We start from the raw sequence: 20,965 nt of genomic DNA, 5'->3' as shown, positions 1-20,965 counted from the left end.
ATGAATGTAATGGAATACTAGTGTGCTGTAAGAAATGATGAGGGGGCAGTTAGGTGGCAGTGGACAGAGCACGGGCCCTGGATTCAGGAGGACCTGAGTTCAAATCCTGCCTCAGACACTTAACACTTACTCGCTGTGTGACTCTGGGCAGGTCACTTAACTCCAATTGCGTCACCAAAAAAAAAAAAAATGATGAGGGGGTGGTTTCAGATAAACTTACATGAGCCAATGCAAAGGGAAGTGAGCAGAAGCAGGAGGATATTGTACACAGTAACAGCAATATTGAAATGATGATCAGGTGTGAAAGACTTGGCTCCTTTGATCAATACAATCATCTAAGACCCTTCTGAAGGACTCACGATGAAAGATGCCACCTACCTCCAGAGAGAGAACTGATCAACTCTGAGTGCACATAAGTAGAGTTTTCTCCCTTTTCTTTATTGTTTCTTGCTTTTTTGCTACATAACTAATATGGAAATGTGGTTTGCAGGATTTCACATATATAATATATTTCTTGCCTTCCCAGTGGGTGGGGGCAGGGATACAGGGAGGGAGAGAATTCAAACCCAAAATTTAAAAAAAAAAAAAGAATGTTGAAAATAAATAAATCATGAATTAGGACGAAGAAAAGGACCAGGCAAACACAAGTCCTTGTAACCAGCAGGCCAGCCAGGTGTCAGTAGCTGGAGATAATCAGCCCTCATAGAACCTTCAACAAATGACAACAAGCCCTGATGTCTTTCACCCCCTGTTGACCTCCAGGCTCTGAGAAAGGAGAGTTCATTCTCTCACATTTGTCCCTCTGACTCCTCTGCACATTCTTTCTTTCCTGTTCCCTAGAGGAAGCTAGATGGTCCAGTGGATAGAGCTCTGAGCCTGGAATCAAGACGACCCAAGTTCCAATCCAGCCTTAGACACTCACAAGTTGTGTCACCCTATGCAAGCCACATGACCTCGATTTCCTCAACTATAAAACAAGGATACTAATAATAGCGCATACCCTGCAAGGTCCTTGTGAGGATCAAACGAAAGAATGCTGCCAAGTGTGTAGAATAGCACCTGGAATACAGTGGGCGTTTAATAGATGCTTGTTTCCTTCTTTCTTCCCTTATTAAGTGCTCACTATATGCCGGCACTGTGCTGAGTACTGAGGGTAGAAAGAAAGGCAAAAACAGCTGCTGCCTTCAAAGAGCTCACGCCCTGATGGGGGAACAACATGCAAACAACTCTAGACAAGTAAAATACACACATGATGCCCTTCTGGACAAGGCTGCCAAAATGGGTGAATTGGGAATGCTGTTTTGTTACCTAGGTTTGAATGTAACATAGCACTTGATAAAGTCCATCATGCCGTCCATGAGGAGAATAGAGAGACCTGCGTGAGGTGCCGGTCCAGTTAAGTGGGCAAAGGACCGATGGAGAGACCAAAATCCAAGAGAGTCCCTGCCTCTGCCTTCCCTTACAGAGCCTCCATCTGCACCATGACCCCCGACCTCTCAACCCCTCAGTTCTCTCCCAGGCCACCTCCCCAGAACCTCTTTTCTCCATCTTGGCCCCTGGGTGAAGCAACTAAATTGTACACTGCCCCCCCCCCTTCTTGAATCCCTAGCCCCCTATCATTGCACTGATTACTCCCAGCCAAGCCTGAGCCTTGGATCACTTCTTCCAGTCCCCTTGGCCCCCCTACATGTGCTGCCTGGCTCCGCTACAGATCTGTGTTATACAACCTCGACTGGGCCCTCGCTGCTGCCAGGCAAGCCTTGTGCACCTCTTTATCAGCTCACTCTCCCACTCTCCATAGCCACTCTTCCAAACCTTTTCTTCTCCCTCGGATTTCCATGGGCTCCTCCTTCAGCTGAGAACTCGCCTCCTATTTTCTAGGGGAAAAAAAAAACAAACCAAGGTTGTTCTCCATGAAATCCCCACCTCCCCTCATCCTCTTCTATCATTCAGCTGCCTTCTGCCACAATCTTGTCCTTCACCCCTGTCTCACATGATGACATGGCCTTAATCCTTACAAAGGCTAACCTATCTACTTACTCAAGTGACCCCATTCCATGCCATCTCCTCCAGTAGATTGCCCCCCACTTTGTCATTCCCCCTCTTTCACTTATTTTTAAATTTTTTTTTAGGGCAATGAGTGTTAAGTGACTTGCCCAGGGTCACGCAGCAAGTAAGTGTCAAGTGTCTGAGGCCGGATTTGAATTCAGGTCCTGCTGAATCCAGGGCTGGTGCTTTATCCACTGCACCACCTAGCTGCCCCATTTAAAATTTTTTTTTATTTTATTTTTTACTTTCACTTATTTTTAATCTCTCCCTCTCTACTGGCTCATAGCCTACTGCCTATGAACATGCCCATGTCTCTCCCATCCTGAGAAAACCCTCACTTGATCCTCCCATCCCCACTAATTATTGTCCTTCTGCCCTTCCTGGCTAAATTCCTCCAAAGGGCCACCGACAATTGGTGACTCTGCTTTCTCTCCTCTCCCTCTGGCTTCCGACCTCCTCAGTCCTTCCACGCTGCTCTCTGCACAGTCACTAGTGGTGTCTCAGTGGTCAGATCCAGTGGCCGATCTCCCTCCTCACTTTCCTCAGCCTCTCTGCAGCCTCGGACACTGCCGGTCACCCTCTTCTCTCGGATACTCTCTTCTCTCCAGGTTTTTGGGATATCACCGTCTCCTCGTTCTCCTTTTCTGGCCCCTCCTTCTCTGTCCACTTGGCCAGATGCTTCTCCAGATCATGCCACTGACCACCGGTGTCCCTCCGGGTTCTGTCCTCTTCTCCCTCCAGATTAGGTGACCTCATCTGCTGCCATGGATTTAATTACCATTTTCTACGCCGAGGATTCTCAAATCTGCCTGTGCTGCCCCCGTCTCTGGGCAGATCTCCAATCTCGTGGCTTCATCTGCCCTTCAGACATCTCACACTGGATGCCCGCTGCACAGCTCACCGTCTCTGCCCCTCAACCCTCCCTCTGCTCCTACCTCCCCTATCATGGCAGAGGGCACCAGCCTCTGCCCAGTCACTCCGTCTCCAAACCTAGGCGTCGTCCTGGATTCGCCACTGTCTCTCGCCCACCGTCAAGCAAGACTTGAATATGTCCCCTCTCTTCTCCAACACCTGCCTCCACCCCGGTGTGGGCCCTCAGCCCCTCACCCCGGCACTGGTGCAGCAGCTGCTGGGAAAGTCTGCCCGCTTTTAGTCCCTTCCACGCCAGTCCATCCTCCATTCAGTCTCCAAAGTGATTTTCCTGACCGTGTCTCACACACACACACACACACACCTCCAGTGGCTCTGCACACCTCCAGGAGCCAATTCAAAAGCCTCCATTTGGCCTTCAAAGCCCCTCCCGACCTAGCCCCCTGCTGCCTTTCCGGTCTTCCTATTCCACACTCTTCAGTTCAGTGACGTGCCTCCTGGCTGTCCCATGAACAAGACACACCCTTTCTCAGCCCCAAGCCTTTGCTTTGGCTATTCCGCAGGCTTAGAGGGGTCTCCCTCCTCTTCTGGCTTCCTTTATGTCCCAACTCAAGTCCCATCTTTTACAGGAATCTTTTCCCAAAGCCTCTTAATTCTAGTGTCTTCCCTCTGTTCGTTATTTCCTCTTTATCCCATATTTAGCTTCTTTGTATATATTTGTTTGCATGTTGTTCCACCATTGGATTATGGGCTCCTTGAGGAGAAAAACTGTCTTTTCAGGGCAGCTAGGAGGTGCAGTGGATAAAGCATTGGCCCTGGATTCAGGAGGACCTGAGTTCAAATCTGGCCTCAAACACTTGACACTTACTGACAAGTCACTTAACCCTCATTGCCCCACCCCCCCAAAAAAAAAACCTGTCTTTTCCCTGTTTTTGTGTCCTTAGTGCTTAGCACAGATGGAAGGAACTTAAGAAAGGCCTACTTATTATTATTATTATTATTATTTTTTGCGGGGCAGTGGGGGTTAAGTGACTTGCCCAAGGTCACACAGCTAGTAAGTGTCAAGTGTCTGAGGCCGGATTTGAACTCAGGAACTCCTGAATCCAGGGCCGGTACTTTATCCACTGCGCCACCTAGCCGCCCCGAGGCCTACTTATTATTATTATTATTATTATAATATTAATAATAATAATAATACAGGGGACTTCTATTTGACCCCATACTATTTGATATTTTCATCATTCCCTTGGATACATGGCATGCTTATAAAATCTGCAAAGGATGCAAATCAGAGAGAGCCGGCTAACACTGGAAGAAATGAGGATTCAAACAAGTTTTAACAAGCTGGATAATTGTGCTTAATCAAGTAAGAGAAGATTTACTAGGGAAAAATGGAGGGGCAGCTAGGTGGTGCAGTGGATAGAGCACTGGCATTGGATTCAGGAGGACCTGAGTTCAAATGTGGTCTCAGACACTTGACACTTACTAGCTGTGTGACCCTGGGCAAGTCACTTAACCCTCATTGCCCCCCCCAAAAAAAAAGAAAAATGGAAAATCTCCCCTTCTTACCCCTCCATGGGTTCCAAAAGTCATCTTCCCATGTACAAGATGGAGAACATGTCATTTTGACTAAAAGAAAAAAAGTCTGAGGTTTTAGAAGTCTGAAAACTCCATCATGGTCAGCATTGTGATATGGGAATCAGCAAAGCCAATGTAATCTTCATGGAATGATAGAAAATTGAAGTGAATGATTTTGGGGGGGGGCAGTAATTAGGGTTAAGTGACTTGCCCAGGGTCACACAGCTAGTAAGTGTTAAGTGCCTGAGGCTGGATTTGAACTCAGGTCCTCCTGAGTCCAGGGCTGGTGCTCTATCCACTGTGCCACCTAGCTGCCTCCAAAGCCAATGTAATCTTAAACATTGCTTCCATTGTATTCTTTTTTTTTTTTTTTTTTAGTGAGGCAATTGGGGTTAAGTGACTTGCCCAGGGTCACACAGCTAGTAAGTGTTAAGTGTCTGAGACCGGATTTGAACTCAGGTCCTCTTGACTCCAGGGCCAGTGCTCTATCCACTGTGCCACCTAGCTGCCCCGCTTCCATTGTATTCTAGTCTGGGCAAACCATAGTTTGTTCAGTTCTGAGTGCCGTAGTTAAGAAAGGGCATCAGGAAGCTGATGAGCATTTCAGAAGTGACCAGGATGGCAAAGGCTCTTGATGCCCTTCCGCTGGAGGAATGGGAGGTTAGCCTGGAAGAAGAGAAGATTTAGGAGGAACATCATAACTGTCTTTAAATTTCTCAAGGGCTGCCATCTAAAAGAGAGATTGGACTTCTTTGCTTTGTTGCAAAGGGCCAAAGCAGAAGCAATGGGTAAAAATGTTTGAGAAGTGTTTTAAGGCTTGAGTTAAGGAAAACCTTCCTCCAAATAGGACAATCTAAGAGGGGGATGGGTGTCATGGAGATGGTGGATCCTCTGTCTCTGTAGGTATCCGAGCAATGTCTGGGTGTTCACGGAGCTTCCTTCCAACTCAGATTCTATGATTCTGATTTTGTGAGTCCTTCTGGAAGAGAGGAACAAAGCAAGAGAGATTTGGGCGTGAGGGTTTATCAAAGACTTGTGATATCTGGCAGGAGAGGTGAGGGAGCTTGTCATGGATAGCCTTCATTTCCCTATAAAAGAGAAGGTGATAGATTCTGTTAAGAGGATTGAGGCAGTGGGACACCATAGCAGGCTAGAGAAAAGAGAAATTTCAAAACAGCCAGCTTATCCATGTCCTACCCGCTTTATGAAGTAGTTTTGACTATGAGCAATACTGACTTGAGCTGTTTAACTCCTGTGCCCATCATGGTGCTTAACCCAGTGTTCCACTTGATGATATATTATCTTCTGCACTATCTCCATATATGACAGTCTACCCTTTATCCAGGAGAAACCTATTGGGAGGAAAACAACTTAGTCACATGTCTATATCGCATACTCAATATGACTGTTTCACTGGAGGTCACCTTTTCATCATCAGACATTTGCATGCCTCAGCTTTCCTTGCAAGGATATATTTTTTATTTCTTTATGGATCATATTCTAGGTATAAACTACTACACTAGGTCATTAGAGGAATTTTAAAGAAATAGGAGAGGTATCTGCTGCTCTCTAGGAATTTATCAATCTAGTTAAAAAGAAAATCATACACGGTATCAGAAAATATACAAAGTAATTTGTGGGGTGCAGAGGAAATAGCAGCTATGGGGATCAAGAAAGGTCATGAGGGGCAGCTAGGTGGCGCAATGGATAAAGCACTAGCCCTGAATTCAGGAGGACCTGAGTTCAAATCTGGCCTCAGACACTTGACACTTACTTGCTGTGTGACCCTGGGCAAGTCACTTAATCCTCATTGCCCTGCCAAAAAAAAAAAAAGAAAAGAAAGAAAGGTCATGAGTCAGAGGTGGCATTTGGATTGAGCTTTGCACGAAGCTAGAGATATAGGGGGATATAGAGGTAAGAAGTGAGTACATTATAGCACGTGAACATCATAAAGTTAGGAGATGGAATTATTCTATCAAAGGAACAGCAGAAAAGCCAGTTTGACTGGGATCTAAAGTTCATGAAGTCTGTAATGTCTAACAACCCTGAGACATAGGATGAACCAAAGACTCAATGAGACAACAAGAAATATTAAAACAAAGTCAAAAGACTGAAAAAAGTAGAAGAAAATGTAAGGTAGCTCCTTGCCAATGACCTGGAAAACAGATTGAAGAGAAAAAAATTTAAGAATCATTGAACTATCTGTACACTGACAAGAAAGAAAGAAAGAAAGCTTTCTGATTTTAAGAGATCAAGGTAGTTTTGTTTTTAAGTTTAAAAGTGAGTAAGAATATACTCATATGGGGGGCAGGTAGGTGGCACAGTAAATAAAGCAACGGCCCTGGGTTCAGGAGAACCTGAGTTCAAATCTGGCTTCAGACACTTGACACTTACTATCTGTGTGAACCTGGGCAAGTCACTTAACCCTCATTGCCCCACTGAAAAAAGAAAAATATACTCATATTTAAAAATAAGTGGGGTATAAAAATACATTTCAGTCAAAAGGGAAATAAGGGGAAAAGGGAGAGAAAAGTGAAGAAGGAATTAGAGGGAGGAATTAGTCTTAGGAAAAACAATAATATGTTCAAAAATATGTGTAGCTCTTTTTTGAGGTGGCAAAGATTTGTAATCTGAGGGTACGCCCATTTGATTAGGGAACAGCTGGATAGATTGTGGTGTATGGATGTGATGGAGTGCTGTTGAATAGTAAGAAATGATTAAGGGAATGGTTTCAAAGAAACCTGAGAAGACCGATACAGATGTCAGGGAGTAGACCCAGGGGCAACGTTTATAGAATAGCAATAATATTGTAAAGACAAACAACTTTGAAAGAATTAGGAGCTCTAATCAGCATAATGGCCCGCCACAATTCCGGAAGACTAATGATGAAACACGCTTCCCTCTTCCGGATAAAGAAGTGAAGGATTCAGGGTGTACAATGAGACACACTTTGTTGGACGTGGCCAGTGTAGAAATTTGTTTCTTGACTCTACATGTTTGTAACAGAGCTTTGGGGGTTTTTTCCTTTTGTTCTCAATTGGGGCGGTGTTGGTTGGGAGGGAGAGAAGTTGTATTTTTGCTTTTTTGCAAAAATATTTTTTTTATCACAAGAAATCATTGGTAATTAATAATTTAAGCTGAGTGATGAAGTCAAAGGCCATCCTGAAGGAGGTTGAAAAGTAATGGAAGTGGTAGCAGTGAGTAAAAGATAGCTTTTTCTAGGAGTTTGGCTGGAGAACATGAGGAGATAGTAGGATTTAGGTTGGAGTTTTTTGTGGGGTTTTTGTTGTTGTTTGGGAGTTTGGGGTTGTTTCTTTTGAAGAATGAGAAAAAAATGAGCATGTCTGCAAGCAGCAAGGAATTAACTAGAAAGAGGCAGAAAACAAAGATTAGAAATTGGGGAAATCATTTCATGTAAAATTTGCCATCAGATTATTTGGTTAGGGTGGTACTCTTTGAATACCTTCCTAAGGAACTTTGACATTATCATATAACATGGGGAAAGGAGGTTCATCATTGATATTTGAGTTGGAAAATGCTATGATGAAATGGATGTCACAGGAAGAAAAGTCTGGCATCTGAGTATAGGGTAAGGGAACAGTCTTGGGCAGGGATACCAGTTTGTTGCCTAGCTCAAGATGATGGCCTGCTGGACTGGGATGCATGCTTTTTGTTTTGTTTTTGGTTTTGCAGGGCAATGGGGGTTAAGTGACTTGCCCAGGGTCACACAGCTAGTAAGTGTCAAGTGTCTGAGGCTGGATTTGAACTCAGGTCTTCCTGAATCTAGGGCCAGTGCTTTATCCACTGTGCCACCTACCTGCCCACTCTGGGATGCATGCCAATCCCAATCTACCTCCATTAATGTCTGCTTTATCTGTATTCTACCCTGACAAACCTTTCCCTCTCCCACCCACACAATGAATTTCACTCACTTTTTGTTGCCTCTCCTTCATGTCTCTTCCTCCGATTGAAATGTTCTGTTTTATAGTCCTCAAAGTCCAGGCAGATTTGCTCCAAAGGCAGCAAATATCGCTGCCTTTCTCTATCTTAGCAGCCAGGAAGCCAGGAAGCCTGACCTTGTCCCTACTCCCAAAGAAGAAGAGATGTACTCTACTTGCAGGTTCCAGAAGTAGAAGTGAGGGTAGCCCAATGCCTAAAAATAGATAGAGTCCTTGTGTGAAGGAACACTACTCAGTTAGACCTGGTCCTTTTAAGTCCTCCCACAGAGTTCAATAATTCTTGCTAATTTTTGAATTTTGCCATATTTCCGTCATTTTTTTTTCCATTTTGTGACACCATCCAAAGTGCCTGCATTTCAATCCAAGTCAATAAACAACTATTATGTGTCTACCATGCCATGTACCAGGCACTGTGCTAAGCACTGGGAATGTAAAGGAAGGCTTTGACCTTGAGGGGCTCACAATCTAATGGGTCTTTAACTTTCAGGATAAGCCTGTTTCCTCATTTTGAAAATGTATGCATTGTCTCAAAAGTAACAAACAGTGGTTTGTTGACGATATCTACAAGTACTTGCAGGAAGCAGATAATTTATTTCGTTTCTGACACTTAGGTGCTGCTGCTACTCTCTGCTCATAGATTGAGTTTCAGTTCCCTTTTAATTTATGCAATATTCAGATTGTGCATCATTCTCCTTGATGAAAGAGACAGGCTCTATAACATACTATAAAGCAATTCCTTTTCTCCCACCAGAGCAAACAGTAAATATTCATGCTTTTTTGGATTTTCTTTTCAGATTCCTCTCATCACAAGACTATCTGTGAAACCAAGAAGTCAGCTCCAAAGCAGGATACCTGTGTCAGAGAATCCTCTAAGAAAAGATTCACAAAAGAGAACCAGCCAGATTCAAAGCTTAGAAAAGTTTCAGGAGGCAATAGCCAGCCAGAGATACAGAAGGGAAAGCTGGAAAAACAATCCAAGAAGGAAGCACTCAGTCACAACAAAACTTCCAATGAGCCAAGGGCCCATAACTACAATACATTTGAGAGAAAATGTAACCCAGGGTCAATACCTACTCCACAACAGTCAGTACCAGTGCAAAAAAGTGTTCATAAATGTGATATATCTAGAGAGAGCTTCTTTAAACAGCTTTCAGAACTAATTAAACATAGCAAAATCTCCTTTGGGAAAAATATTTGTAAGTATAATAACGATAAGCAAACTTTAAGTAACCACGCAGATTCTACTCAAAACCATGAAAGACATAATGGAGAAAAACTTGTTAAAGATAACAAATGTGGGAAGGATGACATGCCCAAGAAACCCCATACTGAACATCAGAGAGGTCATACAAAAGATAAACGCAATAGATGTAACGAATGTGGGAAAACCTTCACCCGAAGCACAGGACTTGCTGAACATAAGAAAATTCATAATGGAGAGAAACCCTTTGAGTGTGATGAATGTGGGAGAGCCTTCACAGCAAAGGGAAGACTTAATGAACATCAGAAAGTCCATACAGGAGACAAGCCTTATAAATGTCACGAATGCGGGAAAGCCTTCACCGGAAGAGGTCGGCTCAATGAACACCAGAAAGTTCATACAGGAGACAAGCCCTATGAATGTAATGAATGTGGAAAGGCCTTCATACAGAAGGGTACACTTCTTGAACATCAGAATGTTCATACTGGAGAGAAACCCTATGAATGTAAACAATGTGGGAAAGCCTTTAGACAGAGGGGACAACTTCGTGAGCATCAAAAAATTCATACTGGAGAGAAACCTTATAAATGTCATGAATGTGGGAAAGCTTTCTCAGGAAAGGGACGACTTACTGATCATAAGAAAATTCATTCAGCAGATAAACCTCACAAATGTAATGAATGTGGAAAAGGCTTCATCCAAAGGTCACACCTTATTGACCATCTAAAAGTTCATACAGGAGAGAAACCTTATAAATGTAATCAATGTGGGAAAGCTTTTATAAAGAAGGCATTACTTAATGGGCATCAGAAAATTCATACTGGAGTGAAACCCTATGAATGTGATCTTTGTGGGAAAGCATTCACACTGAAAGGACGACTTAATGAGCATCTGAAAATTCATACTGGAGAGAGACCCTATGAATGTGATCACTGTGGGAAGGGCTTCATAGTGAAGGCACGCCTTACTGAGCATCTGAAGATTCATACCGGCGAGAAACCTCATAAATGTGCTGAGTGTGGGAAATCCTTCACACAAAGTGGACAACTCACTGAACATCTGAGAATTCATTCTGGCTTAAAGCCTTTCAAATGTAGTCACTGTGGAAAAGCCTTCACACATAAGGGACGACTTGGTGAACATCAGAAAATTCATACTGGAGAGAAACCCCATGAATGTAGTCAGTGTGGCAAAGCCTTCACACAAAGTGGACAGCTTAATGAACATATGAAAATTCATACTGGGGAGAAACCATATGAATGCAAGCAATGTGGAAAAGCCTTTACACGGAAGGAAAGACTTAGTGAACATGAGAGAATTCATACTGGAGTGATACCCTATGAATGTAGTGAATGTGGAAAAGCCTTTACACGGAAGGAAAGACTTAGCGAACATCAGAGAATTCATACTGGAGCAAAGCCCTTTGAATGTAATGAATGTGGAAAAACCTTCAGTCGACGGACATCCTTCTTTTATCATCAGAAGACTCATACTACATAAAAACCTTATGAATGTAATGAATGGGGGGAAATCCTTGTCCATAGGATATCCCATATCATCAGAGAAATCTTACTAGAAAAAACTGTAATGAATGTGGGAAATCCTATAGGAACAGCTCAAATCTTAAAAGTATAAAATAATTTATATCAAAAAGAATCTCTGAAAAAAGCATATAAAATATAATTTTATTATGAAGTTATTCACACTGGAGAGAAACATGAATGTAGTACATGTGATAAAGCATTCATCAACAACTCGAACTTTAAGAGCCATGAAATAACCTATAGTGAAGGAAAATCTATAAATGCAATGAATGAAAGCCATCAGAAACAACTTGAGTGCTATGAATCATCTTTGAACTCATATATTCACACAAAAAATGAGTGTAATGAATATGTGAAATCCTTCAGATAAGATGGTTTATTAAATCAGAAAATTCATGGGGGAGAAAAACTCTATAGATGTAATAGTTTCCTAATGTTCGGCTAACCTTGCATCCCTAGCATAAATCCAAGTAGAACATAATGAGTAGTTTTTGGATGTATTGCTGTAGTCTCTGTTAAATGTTATTTAAACATGTTGCATCAATATATTAATCTTTAGGTTTTATTCCCTCTGCTTTATCCCTTCCTGGTTTGGGTATCAGGACCATTTTTGTCTCATAAAATGAGATTGGTAGAGTGCCTTCTTTATTATTGAGAAAAGTTTTTAAATTGCTCCTTAAAATATTTTTTTTAGAATTCACTTGCTTTTTGGACCAAGAGTTTTTGTTTGGTAGCTCATTTATGGCTCATTTAACTTTGCTATGTAAGACTAGGTTTTCTGGCACCTCTATGTTTTGTGTTGGTAATATGATTAATTTATATTTTTGTAGAAGACCCATTTTCTTTACATTTTCAGTCTTTCCAGCATCTTCATTGTGCATAACAGTTTCTGATAATATTTTGTCTGTTCATTATAAATTTGCATTGGTTATTTTCATTTTGGCTATTTGATCTCTCTCTTTCTCTCTTTATCAGTTTAGCTAATGGCTTAATCACTACTGTTTGTCCTGACCTGTGATTTCATTAGTGTGGGAAACTCCTTATATGAAAACTCTTTCCACCAGTGCATATCAACAAATGTTCTGCAGCTTACAATTTTAGAGGTTAAGTGACTTGTCCATGGCCATATAACCAAGTTGTGTCAGAGGCAAGACTTGAGGTCTTACTGACTTAAAGGTTAGCCTTTTCTTTTAGCTGCATTGCTGATTTACATCTCTAATTACTTCAGTGGATTCTCAAATTGCATAAAATTGAGGCCATTTACCTTCTTGGTTGCCTTCCTCTAGACTGTCATTTCTTCCCCTTTAACCAATGATTTGCTTTTTTAGCATTACTGGACACCTCTGATACTATTCCTTTTTTAATCTCATCATACATAGCTGTTGCTTTTTATAGTTTCTAGTTTAAAAGTTGTTTAGGAGCTTTTCTTGCTCTCCCTTTTTCCATTTTTGACCAAACTCCTTGGTATCAAGTGAAGATTTCCCACAAAAAAATGTTCTTTATGACCCTGGTATTAGTCCTTACTAGATTCACTCCATCTATCGTATCTGCATCTTGAATCATGTATGATACCAAATGTCAAACTCCATTGCCTGCTGGCATGTTAGCTAGCTAATCACTGTCCAAATTCTCCTTTCTCTATCATTGCAGTCTTCATTTGGAAGTAGTGAAGCAAACCTTCTCCCTGTAATACATTTCAACAAATAATCAAAATCACCATACATTTATTAAGGGCCTACTAGTTCAAGGCATTATGTTCAGGGCTAGTGATACAAAGATCACTATATGACACAGGTTCTGCATTCAAAGAGGCTACAGTCTGATGGGAAAAGGACAGGTACACCAAAAGCTGTGATAATAGAGCAAATTGCACGTACAGATGAGAGGTCTAACCAAAATACTAAGAGAGATCACTTTCCCCTGGATGACAAGGGACAATCAGAGAAGGCTTTCTCTAGGGCCACTAGGTAGGGCAATGGATAAAGTGCTGAACCTAAAGTCAGGAAGGCTTAAATTCAAATCTTGCCTTAGACACTATCTGTGTGACTCTGGACAAGTCACTCAACTTGTCTGCCTCAGTTTCCTCAACTGTAAAATGGGGATCATAATCGCACCTACCTCCCAGTGTTGTGAGGCACAAATGAGGTTATATTTGTAAAGTGCTTTGCAAACCTTATAATACTATACAAATGGTAGCTGCTGTTGTGCTTCATAGAGAAGGCGGACATGGTGGAGGACAAGGAATGAGTTCATTCCATGGATGAGAGTGGTGGCAATTAAGTCGTGGAGGTACAAACATACAAAACAAGAACGAGGCCTGACACTTCATTCAGGTTGGTGGGGACATGGGACGCAAAGGGGTAACAGGATGAAGTAGAACTAGACAAACAGGTTGGAACCCGATTGTCGGTGTCCTCAAATGACAGAATCAATGATTGAGCAAATAGTGGGCAATCGCTGAATGCTTTTGAGTAGAAGATAGATAAGCTCTGCTCATTATTTGTGCAGCAAGGCAGAAGATTATTTGGAGAGGAGATGACCAAGAATCAGGACAACCAGTTAGGAAATGATTACCATTATCTAAGTAAGAAGAGATCACCTGAGCTGAAGTAGGTTATTGGTAAAGTGGAAAGAGAATGGTTTTAGTTCATCAAAGAGGCTGGGGAATAGGAATCTGAACAACTTAGGCTTGTTGCTGCTCAAGAGTTGCAAGAGCAGTTGTAGAATTCAAAGAAGATATTTTGTTGACACAGATGGCATAGTACACTAACAAAAGAACGGTGTGCTGTAGTGAAGTCACTTGGGCAGAATTCATAGCAGCTGTGTTACAGGAAATGATTGACATAATCACAACGTTTGTGTTTTTAAATTTTCGTATAAATTAAGTATTAGCAAAATATTTGAGTAGCTAAAAAAAGAGACGATTATATATGAAACCATGAGTTCTTATTACATATCCTTTGCTTACCATTGGCTCTGTAGAATTTCTGATGGTGATGGAAGAAAAAAAAATGAAAAAGAAAAAAGAAATCAGGGAAGCATTCAGATGTTTGATAAGGAAAAGAAGGTCTAACTGGCACAGCAAAACTTTATCTTGTGATTCCAAATCTTGGGAAGAAATTAATAGACTTGTTGGTCAAGTAAACCATGAAGAATTTCTACAAACAATGGCTGCAAAATGAAGATATTGTAGAGAATGTGTTCAATTTCTTGTACAGAATTGTTTATTTGTGTTTTCTTTGTAAGTTATATGTAAAAGGTCATCCACCAAAATTCAAAATTATGTGTATATGTAGTAATTAGGACTTTGTTCCTCTGTGGTCTCTTTGCTTCATGTTACTGTCATTGTCCTGATATCTTAATTTGGAAAATTGATAAAGTAAATGTTGCCTTTGACTCACTCTGTCTCTCTGTCAAAGTCCTTCTGTACATCCAAATTGAGATGATGTCAGTCAAATGAGGTAACATCTAAATTATGCCATTATTTCTTTTTTTTTAAGGTAGTCTGTCCAGAAGTATTGATTAAATACTTTAGTATGTGGAAGGCACTGGGATAAGCATTGTACTAAAAAATAGTTTTATTTAGGAGACTTCAGTGTGTTGGAGTGTACTGTGTAAATTATGGATGCTCAACAATATGAACCAAAGCTGCACCATTACACCATTAATTTTTGTGCTGCTGTTCTTGTACCAGAAGAGATGCTCTTCTGTTCTTACTTGCTTTTTAAAACCTTGTTTTGGCAGATTTTTATCTGCTTATGGTACAATTTCTTTCAAATTCATTGTGAGTGGTTTATTTGTTCTCCTATTTTTAAATACTTTTTTTAAAAAAAAGAAAATATGGTACCTGGAGTCAAAGGACCAGAATTTAAATCTTGGCACCGCCATCCATCAGAAGGGGGGACGATCCCAACAAGAAAGTCTATTCTATAATCCACTGTACAGTAGACATTTATTAAGTCAAACAGCCATCAAAAAAGGAGATAATTCTATTCTATCATGTGTAATACAGTAGATTTTTATTAAGTCCCTTCTATGTACCAGGCACTGAGCCAAGTGCTTGGGATATAAATATGAAAAGCAATGACAGTCTCTGCCCTGAAGGAGCTAACAGTGGGAGAAGACAATATACAAAAGGAAGGTTACAAAGTGGGTGGGGGGGAGGCACCCAGTCCGGAGTGGTTTATGGTTTATGGTTATGATTATGGTCGGATGGAGTCCAAAGAGTGCAGCTGATGAAAGCCTTGGGAGTCCTCCAATGAGAGGGACAGAAGCTACTGATGAGATGTGAGTACCAAAGCTGAAGCAATCTCTACTGATAAATTTCCTGGTAATGAGCTTGGAAGGGGGTGGGAGGTAGTGCCAACAAGGGTAGGAGGTGGAGGCATAATGATGGTGGAGCAGGGAATCGGAAATGATTCTGGTTCTCACCAATGGAGGTACTAATTGTTGGGGGTAGAAGTGAAGGCAGCTCTGAGGGCAAGTAACAGCTTCCTCCTAGAGTCTGTGATAAGTAGAGGAGAGCCCAGCATATGCTCCTAAGCCCCACTGCACTGTGGGAGAGTAGATTTCAGTTGGGTTCAAAAGAAGGCAGCTAGGTGGCCCGGTGGGTAGTGGGCTAGAGCCAGATTCTCTACATCCTAGAGTAGTAACTGCTATTGTCATTTTGATAAGAAAACAGCATGGAGAACCACAGCGATGCACCACAAAACTAGCGAAGAGTAAATATACTGATTTTCTTAAAAGGACAGAGACTAGAGTCTGCAAATTATAGGCCAGTGAGCTTAACTTCAATTCCCAAGAAATTCTAGAAAAGGGAATTCAAAAGATGGTCAGTGAACATCTATCTGGGAGGCAGCATAACGTAATGGATGGAGAGCTGGCCTGGCCTCATGTTCAACTTCAGACATTTTACTAGATGAGTCACCATGGGCAAGTCATTTAATTCCTCAGTGACACTCCACTCTCCATCAGCTGCTGTCTGGTTGTTGTTGGGGGAGTGGGGTTCCAACTCCATGGAACAAGATGCCCCTCCCAGATTAAACTCATGGCCTCTAATCTCATTATTACACTGCTGGAGGGTGGAGAAGCAGACTCCTAATATCTTATATCTTCCTTTACAGAGGGCAGGAGCTGGATTTTAGGGCTCACTCCATTCTGTGTCTGCTGCCCTGTTTTGTTCAACTCCATGGAACAAGATGCCCCCACACTGGGCACCCCTTCATCTCCCTTCCCCCAGCCCCCTTTCCTACTTACTTTTGTGTGTCATCTCCCTCTCTCCCATTAGATTGTAAGATCCTTGAGGACAGGTGCCATCTTCTTTTTAATTATCCTTAGTGGTTAGCACAGTGTCTGGGACATAGTAGGAGATTAATAATGTGGATTGGATTAGATTAGATTGCAATAGGAAACTAAGACTATAAATTGCTGGTCTGCATTAGTAGAGGGAGTTTCCTTGCTGGGAGTTCTCTGCACCAGTGAAATCACAGGTCTGGACCAAAAATAATGAACATCGAGAAAAAGTGATGATGACAATCGCAAAGATAATGTGATTTCAAGAACATGTCATGCTCAGGGGCAGATAGGTGGCACGGTGGACAGAGCACTGGCCCTGGAGTCAGGAGGACCTGAGTTCAAATCTGGTCTCAGACACTATCTGTATGACCTTGGGCAAGTAACTTAACACCCATTGCCTCAAAAAAGAAAAAGAACATGTCATGCTCATGAAAAAAAAAAATCTTCAGGGTGGGGGAGAAGAAGCATCAAATATAGAGAAATGGTGGCAAAAGAAATGGAATTATAATCTGGAATATCACAAATAATAATATGGCAGTCAATTGAGATCTTCTTTCTAGAAATCAAAGGATACTTCCTCCCCCACCACCACCACAGCCTACCAGTATACACAACTGCCTAAAGAACTGAGAAGTCTCCACCCTATGGCCAAACCCATAGACATGTTGATAATCTATCTGAATTCATTCCTCAATGATTAACCAATAGGGGGCAGCTAGGTAGAGCAGTGGATAGAGAACTAACTGGCCCTGGAGTCAGGAGGACTGGAGTTCAAATCTGGCCTCAGACACTTGACACTTACTAGTTGTGTGACCCTGGGCAAGTCACTTAACCCCAATTGCCTCACTAAAAAAACAAAACAAAAAAAAAATGATTAACCCATGCCCAACACTCACCCCATCATATCCACCCCATGCCCCTAACTCCAAACCCCTAGTCATCTTTTTTTTTTTTTTGGTGAGGCAATTGGGGTTAAATGACTTGCCCAGGGTCACACAGCTAGTAAGTGTTAAGTGTCTGAGGCCGGATTTGAACTCAGGTACTCCTGACTCCAGGGCCAGTGCTCTATCCATTGCGCCACCTAGCTGCCCCTAATTTTTTTTGGGGGGGGGGGCGGGGCAATGGGGGTTAAGTGACTTGCCCAGGGTCACACAGCTAGTAAGTGTCATGTGTCTGAGGCTGGATTTGAACTCAGGTACTCCTGAATCCAGGGCCAGTGCTTTATCTACTGCGCCACCTAGCTGCCCCCCCCACAGTCATCTTTATTCAAACCTCATTCTCTATACTGTAGTGCCTGCTCTCTTATTTATATCCCCCTCAACTCAAGATCTACCCCCTTCCCAACAGTGTACTCTAAAGCTACTCACTCGCCCTTTCCATTACACTCTTTGGGATGTCTGCTCCATGGGGAACAAACTTGCCTTCATCTTAAGTGTTCCTTTTCCAGTCTTTCCATCTTCTTGCACTTCAAATCACTAATAGTAGAAATAAAAATCAAGACAACTAAAGTTTCACATCATCAGCACCTAGCAAACTCAGAAGAATGAAGAAAGATGGTGAGAGTCAATGTTGGAGGGACCAAAGACACAGCTTTTGTAGAAGTGGGTTCATCTAACCATCGTGGAAAGCAATTTGGAATCATGCTTCTAAAAAAGTGACTAAAATGTGTGTACCCTTTCACCCCGAGATCTCACTGCTAAGCATATACCCCAAAGTTATTGAAGACAGAAACTCAGGTGCCCCTGAGAATTCTGCCTAGCCTCTTGAAGATAGAATTCTAATGCTTAGATGTGAGATGGTCTGCTGAGGTAGCCATCTGAAACTAACCTTAGGCATCTTAATGCAAGTTGGACAAAGCATCAGTGTTATAAGGATAGTATAATCTTCCTGCACCATTAAAAGTGATGTCCATAAAGAATTCCACAAAATTTGTCAAGCTTCACTTACTAGTTGTGTGACCCTGGGCAAGTCACTTAACCCACATTGTCCCACAAAAAAAAATATTAAAATAAAAAAACATGTCAAGCTTTATATGAGCTGATCCAGAACTAGGAAAACAATATGCAAAAGGATTACACTGCAATGGAAAGAATGAAAAAATGAAAGTCTATACATCAACTAAAATGTATAATTTTTTATTCCCCAGCTTGGACCCAGATTGAAGGAATAAAAAAACATTTTAAGCACCTACTATGTGCTATGCACTATGTGAGATGCTAGAAATGTAAATATAAGAGTGAGGAGAGTTCTGTCCTAAAAGAGCTTATATTTTCTAATGGTGAAGACAACATAATAGAATGGTTGCTAGGGGAAGGCATTTTCTTTCAGGAAAGTCATTGGGATGGTGAATGGAACCATACAGGGCATTCAATTGTTATCCTATTTCTAGAGGCAATGGTATTTTGGATTTGATTACTATTTACAGAGCCAGAGGTGGAAAGGGGCAGGGGGAACTCAGATTCCATAACCAGACAAGATAGGTGGGAGGGGGAGATGACTGAATAGGATATGAAGCATGGTTTGGGACTGGTTAGATATGATGGATTAGATAAATTTGTACCCATTCACTCACCAGTCAGGATAGCACTTCCCCAGGGCACAGTTGCAAAAGCAAGTGAGATCACTCCTTCAGGGAAGGGGAGAAGAATTGAAGAAATGTATCTATGTCCCTTATTTCTACAGATGTAGGGCTAAGGGTATGGAATATTGTATATTCTGACATCTCAGACAATTGAAGTTTTCATTGATTTTGCTGACCTGCTTTTCCTCCTTAAATCTTTGTTTTAAGAAAGCACTTGGGGTGGCTAGGTGGCGCAGTGGATAAAGCACTGGCCCTGGATTCAGGAGTACCTGAGTTCAAATCCAGCCTCAGACACTTAACACTTATTAGCTGTGTGACCCTGGGCAAGTCACTTAACCCCAAATGCCTCACTAAAAAAAAAAAAAAAAAGAATAAAGAAAGGACTTGCTGGATAGTGGTGGAGGAGACGGGGAGGAATTTATTTGGAAATAAAGGTAATGGAAAAATAAATCAATAAATTAAGATTTTTCAAAGATAGAAAAAGTTATGCCAGAATAAATTCACTTTCTTTTTTTGCCAGGTAAAATGAGAAAACTGTGTAGATTTAGGGAATGCTATTGAGAGAGGTGCCTATATCCTAGCCAAGCATTGCTATGTAGCTTGTGCTATTCTAAAAAGCCACATGGAATAGATATATGATAGTAAAATTACATGGCAGGGGCAGCTAGGTGGCGCAGTGGATAAAGCACTGGCTCTGGATTCAGGAGGATTTGAGTTCAAATCTGGCCTCAGACACTTGACACTTGCTAGCTGTGTGACCCTGGGCAAGTCACTTAACCCTCATGCCCCGCCCCCAAATTACATGGCTTCAAAAGTGGCAGGATATTGTGGTTTTTATTTGTGTGGGGGTGGGGGGGGGGTGTTGCAGGGCAATAAGAGTTAAGTGACTTGCCCAGGGTCACACAGCTAGTAAGTGTCAAGTGTCTGAGACTGGATTTTGAGAGAAAAGATTATATTTGCACTCTTCTCAGAGCCCTAAAGGCAGAGAGTGAGTCTGGTTTCAGGCCAACAGCTTTATGCACCCCCCCCCTCACCAAACCTCCCAGCAGGGGGCCGCTGGGCACACGAGGCTTGGAGCTGAGGCTCCTGGGCCTTAGGCCTGATAAGGGCCTGAGGAAGGGCCTGGGTTTTGTGGGAGTCGGGCTGGGCTGGGCTGGGAGTTCACCTTGAGGCCCACGTGACCCCGAGCTCCAGCCCTGACCGCAGTTTTGTTTTGCAGAGTTATCTTTACACAAGCACTGTTTAGTGGGGAATGGGGACATTCTTACTCCAGCATAGGGTTGGGGCCTAAGGCCGCAATCTGATTGGTTGGTGGGCAAACGGAGCAATCTGATTGGTCAAACCCCAAGACAGGTTTTCCTGCTTGAAGAGTTATGTATGTTAACACAGTATTGTTGGGGGGGGGGGGGGGACACTCTTGGCCAGAATAAGTTAAGGCCTGGTATTGTAGTTTGTAAAATCTGATTGGTTAACTGGTACCACCTGATGGGTTCTTGGGCTGTTACTGTTATTCTGTATAAATAGCAACTGTAATAACTGTAATAACTGAAATGTAAATGAGGGGTATCAAAAGGCCTTAACGTGATTGGTCAGAGGGGACCCCTTGGTGGGTATAAATAGAGGTGAGGGACCTCACTTCAGGGCACTCTCTGGCACATTCAGAAGAGTACCCACCTTCGCGAAGATGAATAAAGCCTTCACTCACCAACTGCTGCCTGCTTGGTATTTTTGAACAGTGACCCGCTAGCAACACTGGGGCTGCCAACACCAGAGCTGCTGACACTAGAGCTGAGCAACAGGAAGAGCGGTTAGCTGTGTTTCTAACAATCTGAACTCAGGTCCTCCTGAATCCATGGCCGGTGCCTTATCCACCGCACCACCCAGCAGC

At 42.2% G+C, this 20,965-nt stretch overlaps 1 protein-coding gene across 2 annotated transcripts in view; it reads left to right on the top strand.

Annotated features, from left to right (window-relative positions):
- Nucleotides 1-13,552, top strand: part of LOC122751241 (zinc finger protein 260-like) — a 28,344-nt gene extending 14,792 nt beyond the window's left edge. For both annotated transcript variants that reach the window (XM_043998218.1, XM_043998219.1), the window contains exon 6: nt 9,251-13,552. In XM_043998218.1, the coding sequence (XP_043854153.1) occupies nt 9,251-11,157 (1,907 nt within the window). In that variant the 3' untranslated portion in view covers nt 11,158-13,552. The remainder of the gene's footprint in view (nt 1-9,250) is intronic.
- Nucleotides 13,553-20,965: the final 7,413 nt, after the last annotated feature.

The sequence above is a fragment of the Dromiciops gliroides genome, chromosome 3 (genome assembly GCF_019393635.1).
Source record: "Dromiciops gliroides isolate mDroGli1 chromosome 3, mDroGli1.pri, whole genome shotgun sequence".
Taxonomy (NCBI): Eukaryota; Metazoa; Chordata; class Mammalia; order Microbiotheria; family Microbiotheriidae; genus Dromiciops; species Dromiciops gliroides.
This window is presented reverse-complemented; position numbering and strand designations above follow the sequence as displayed.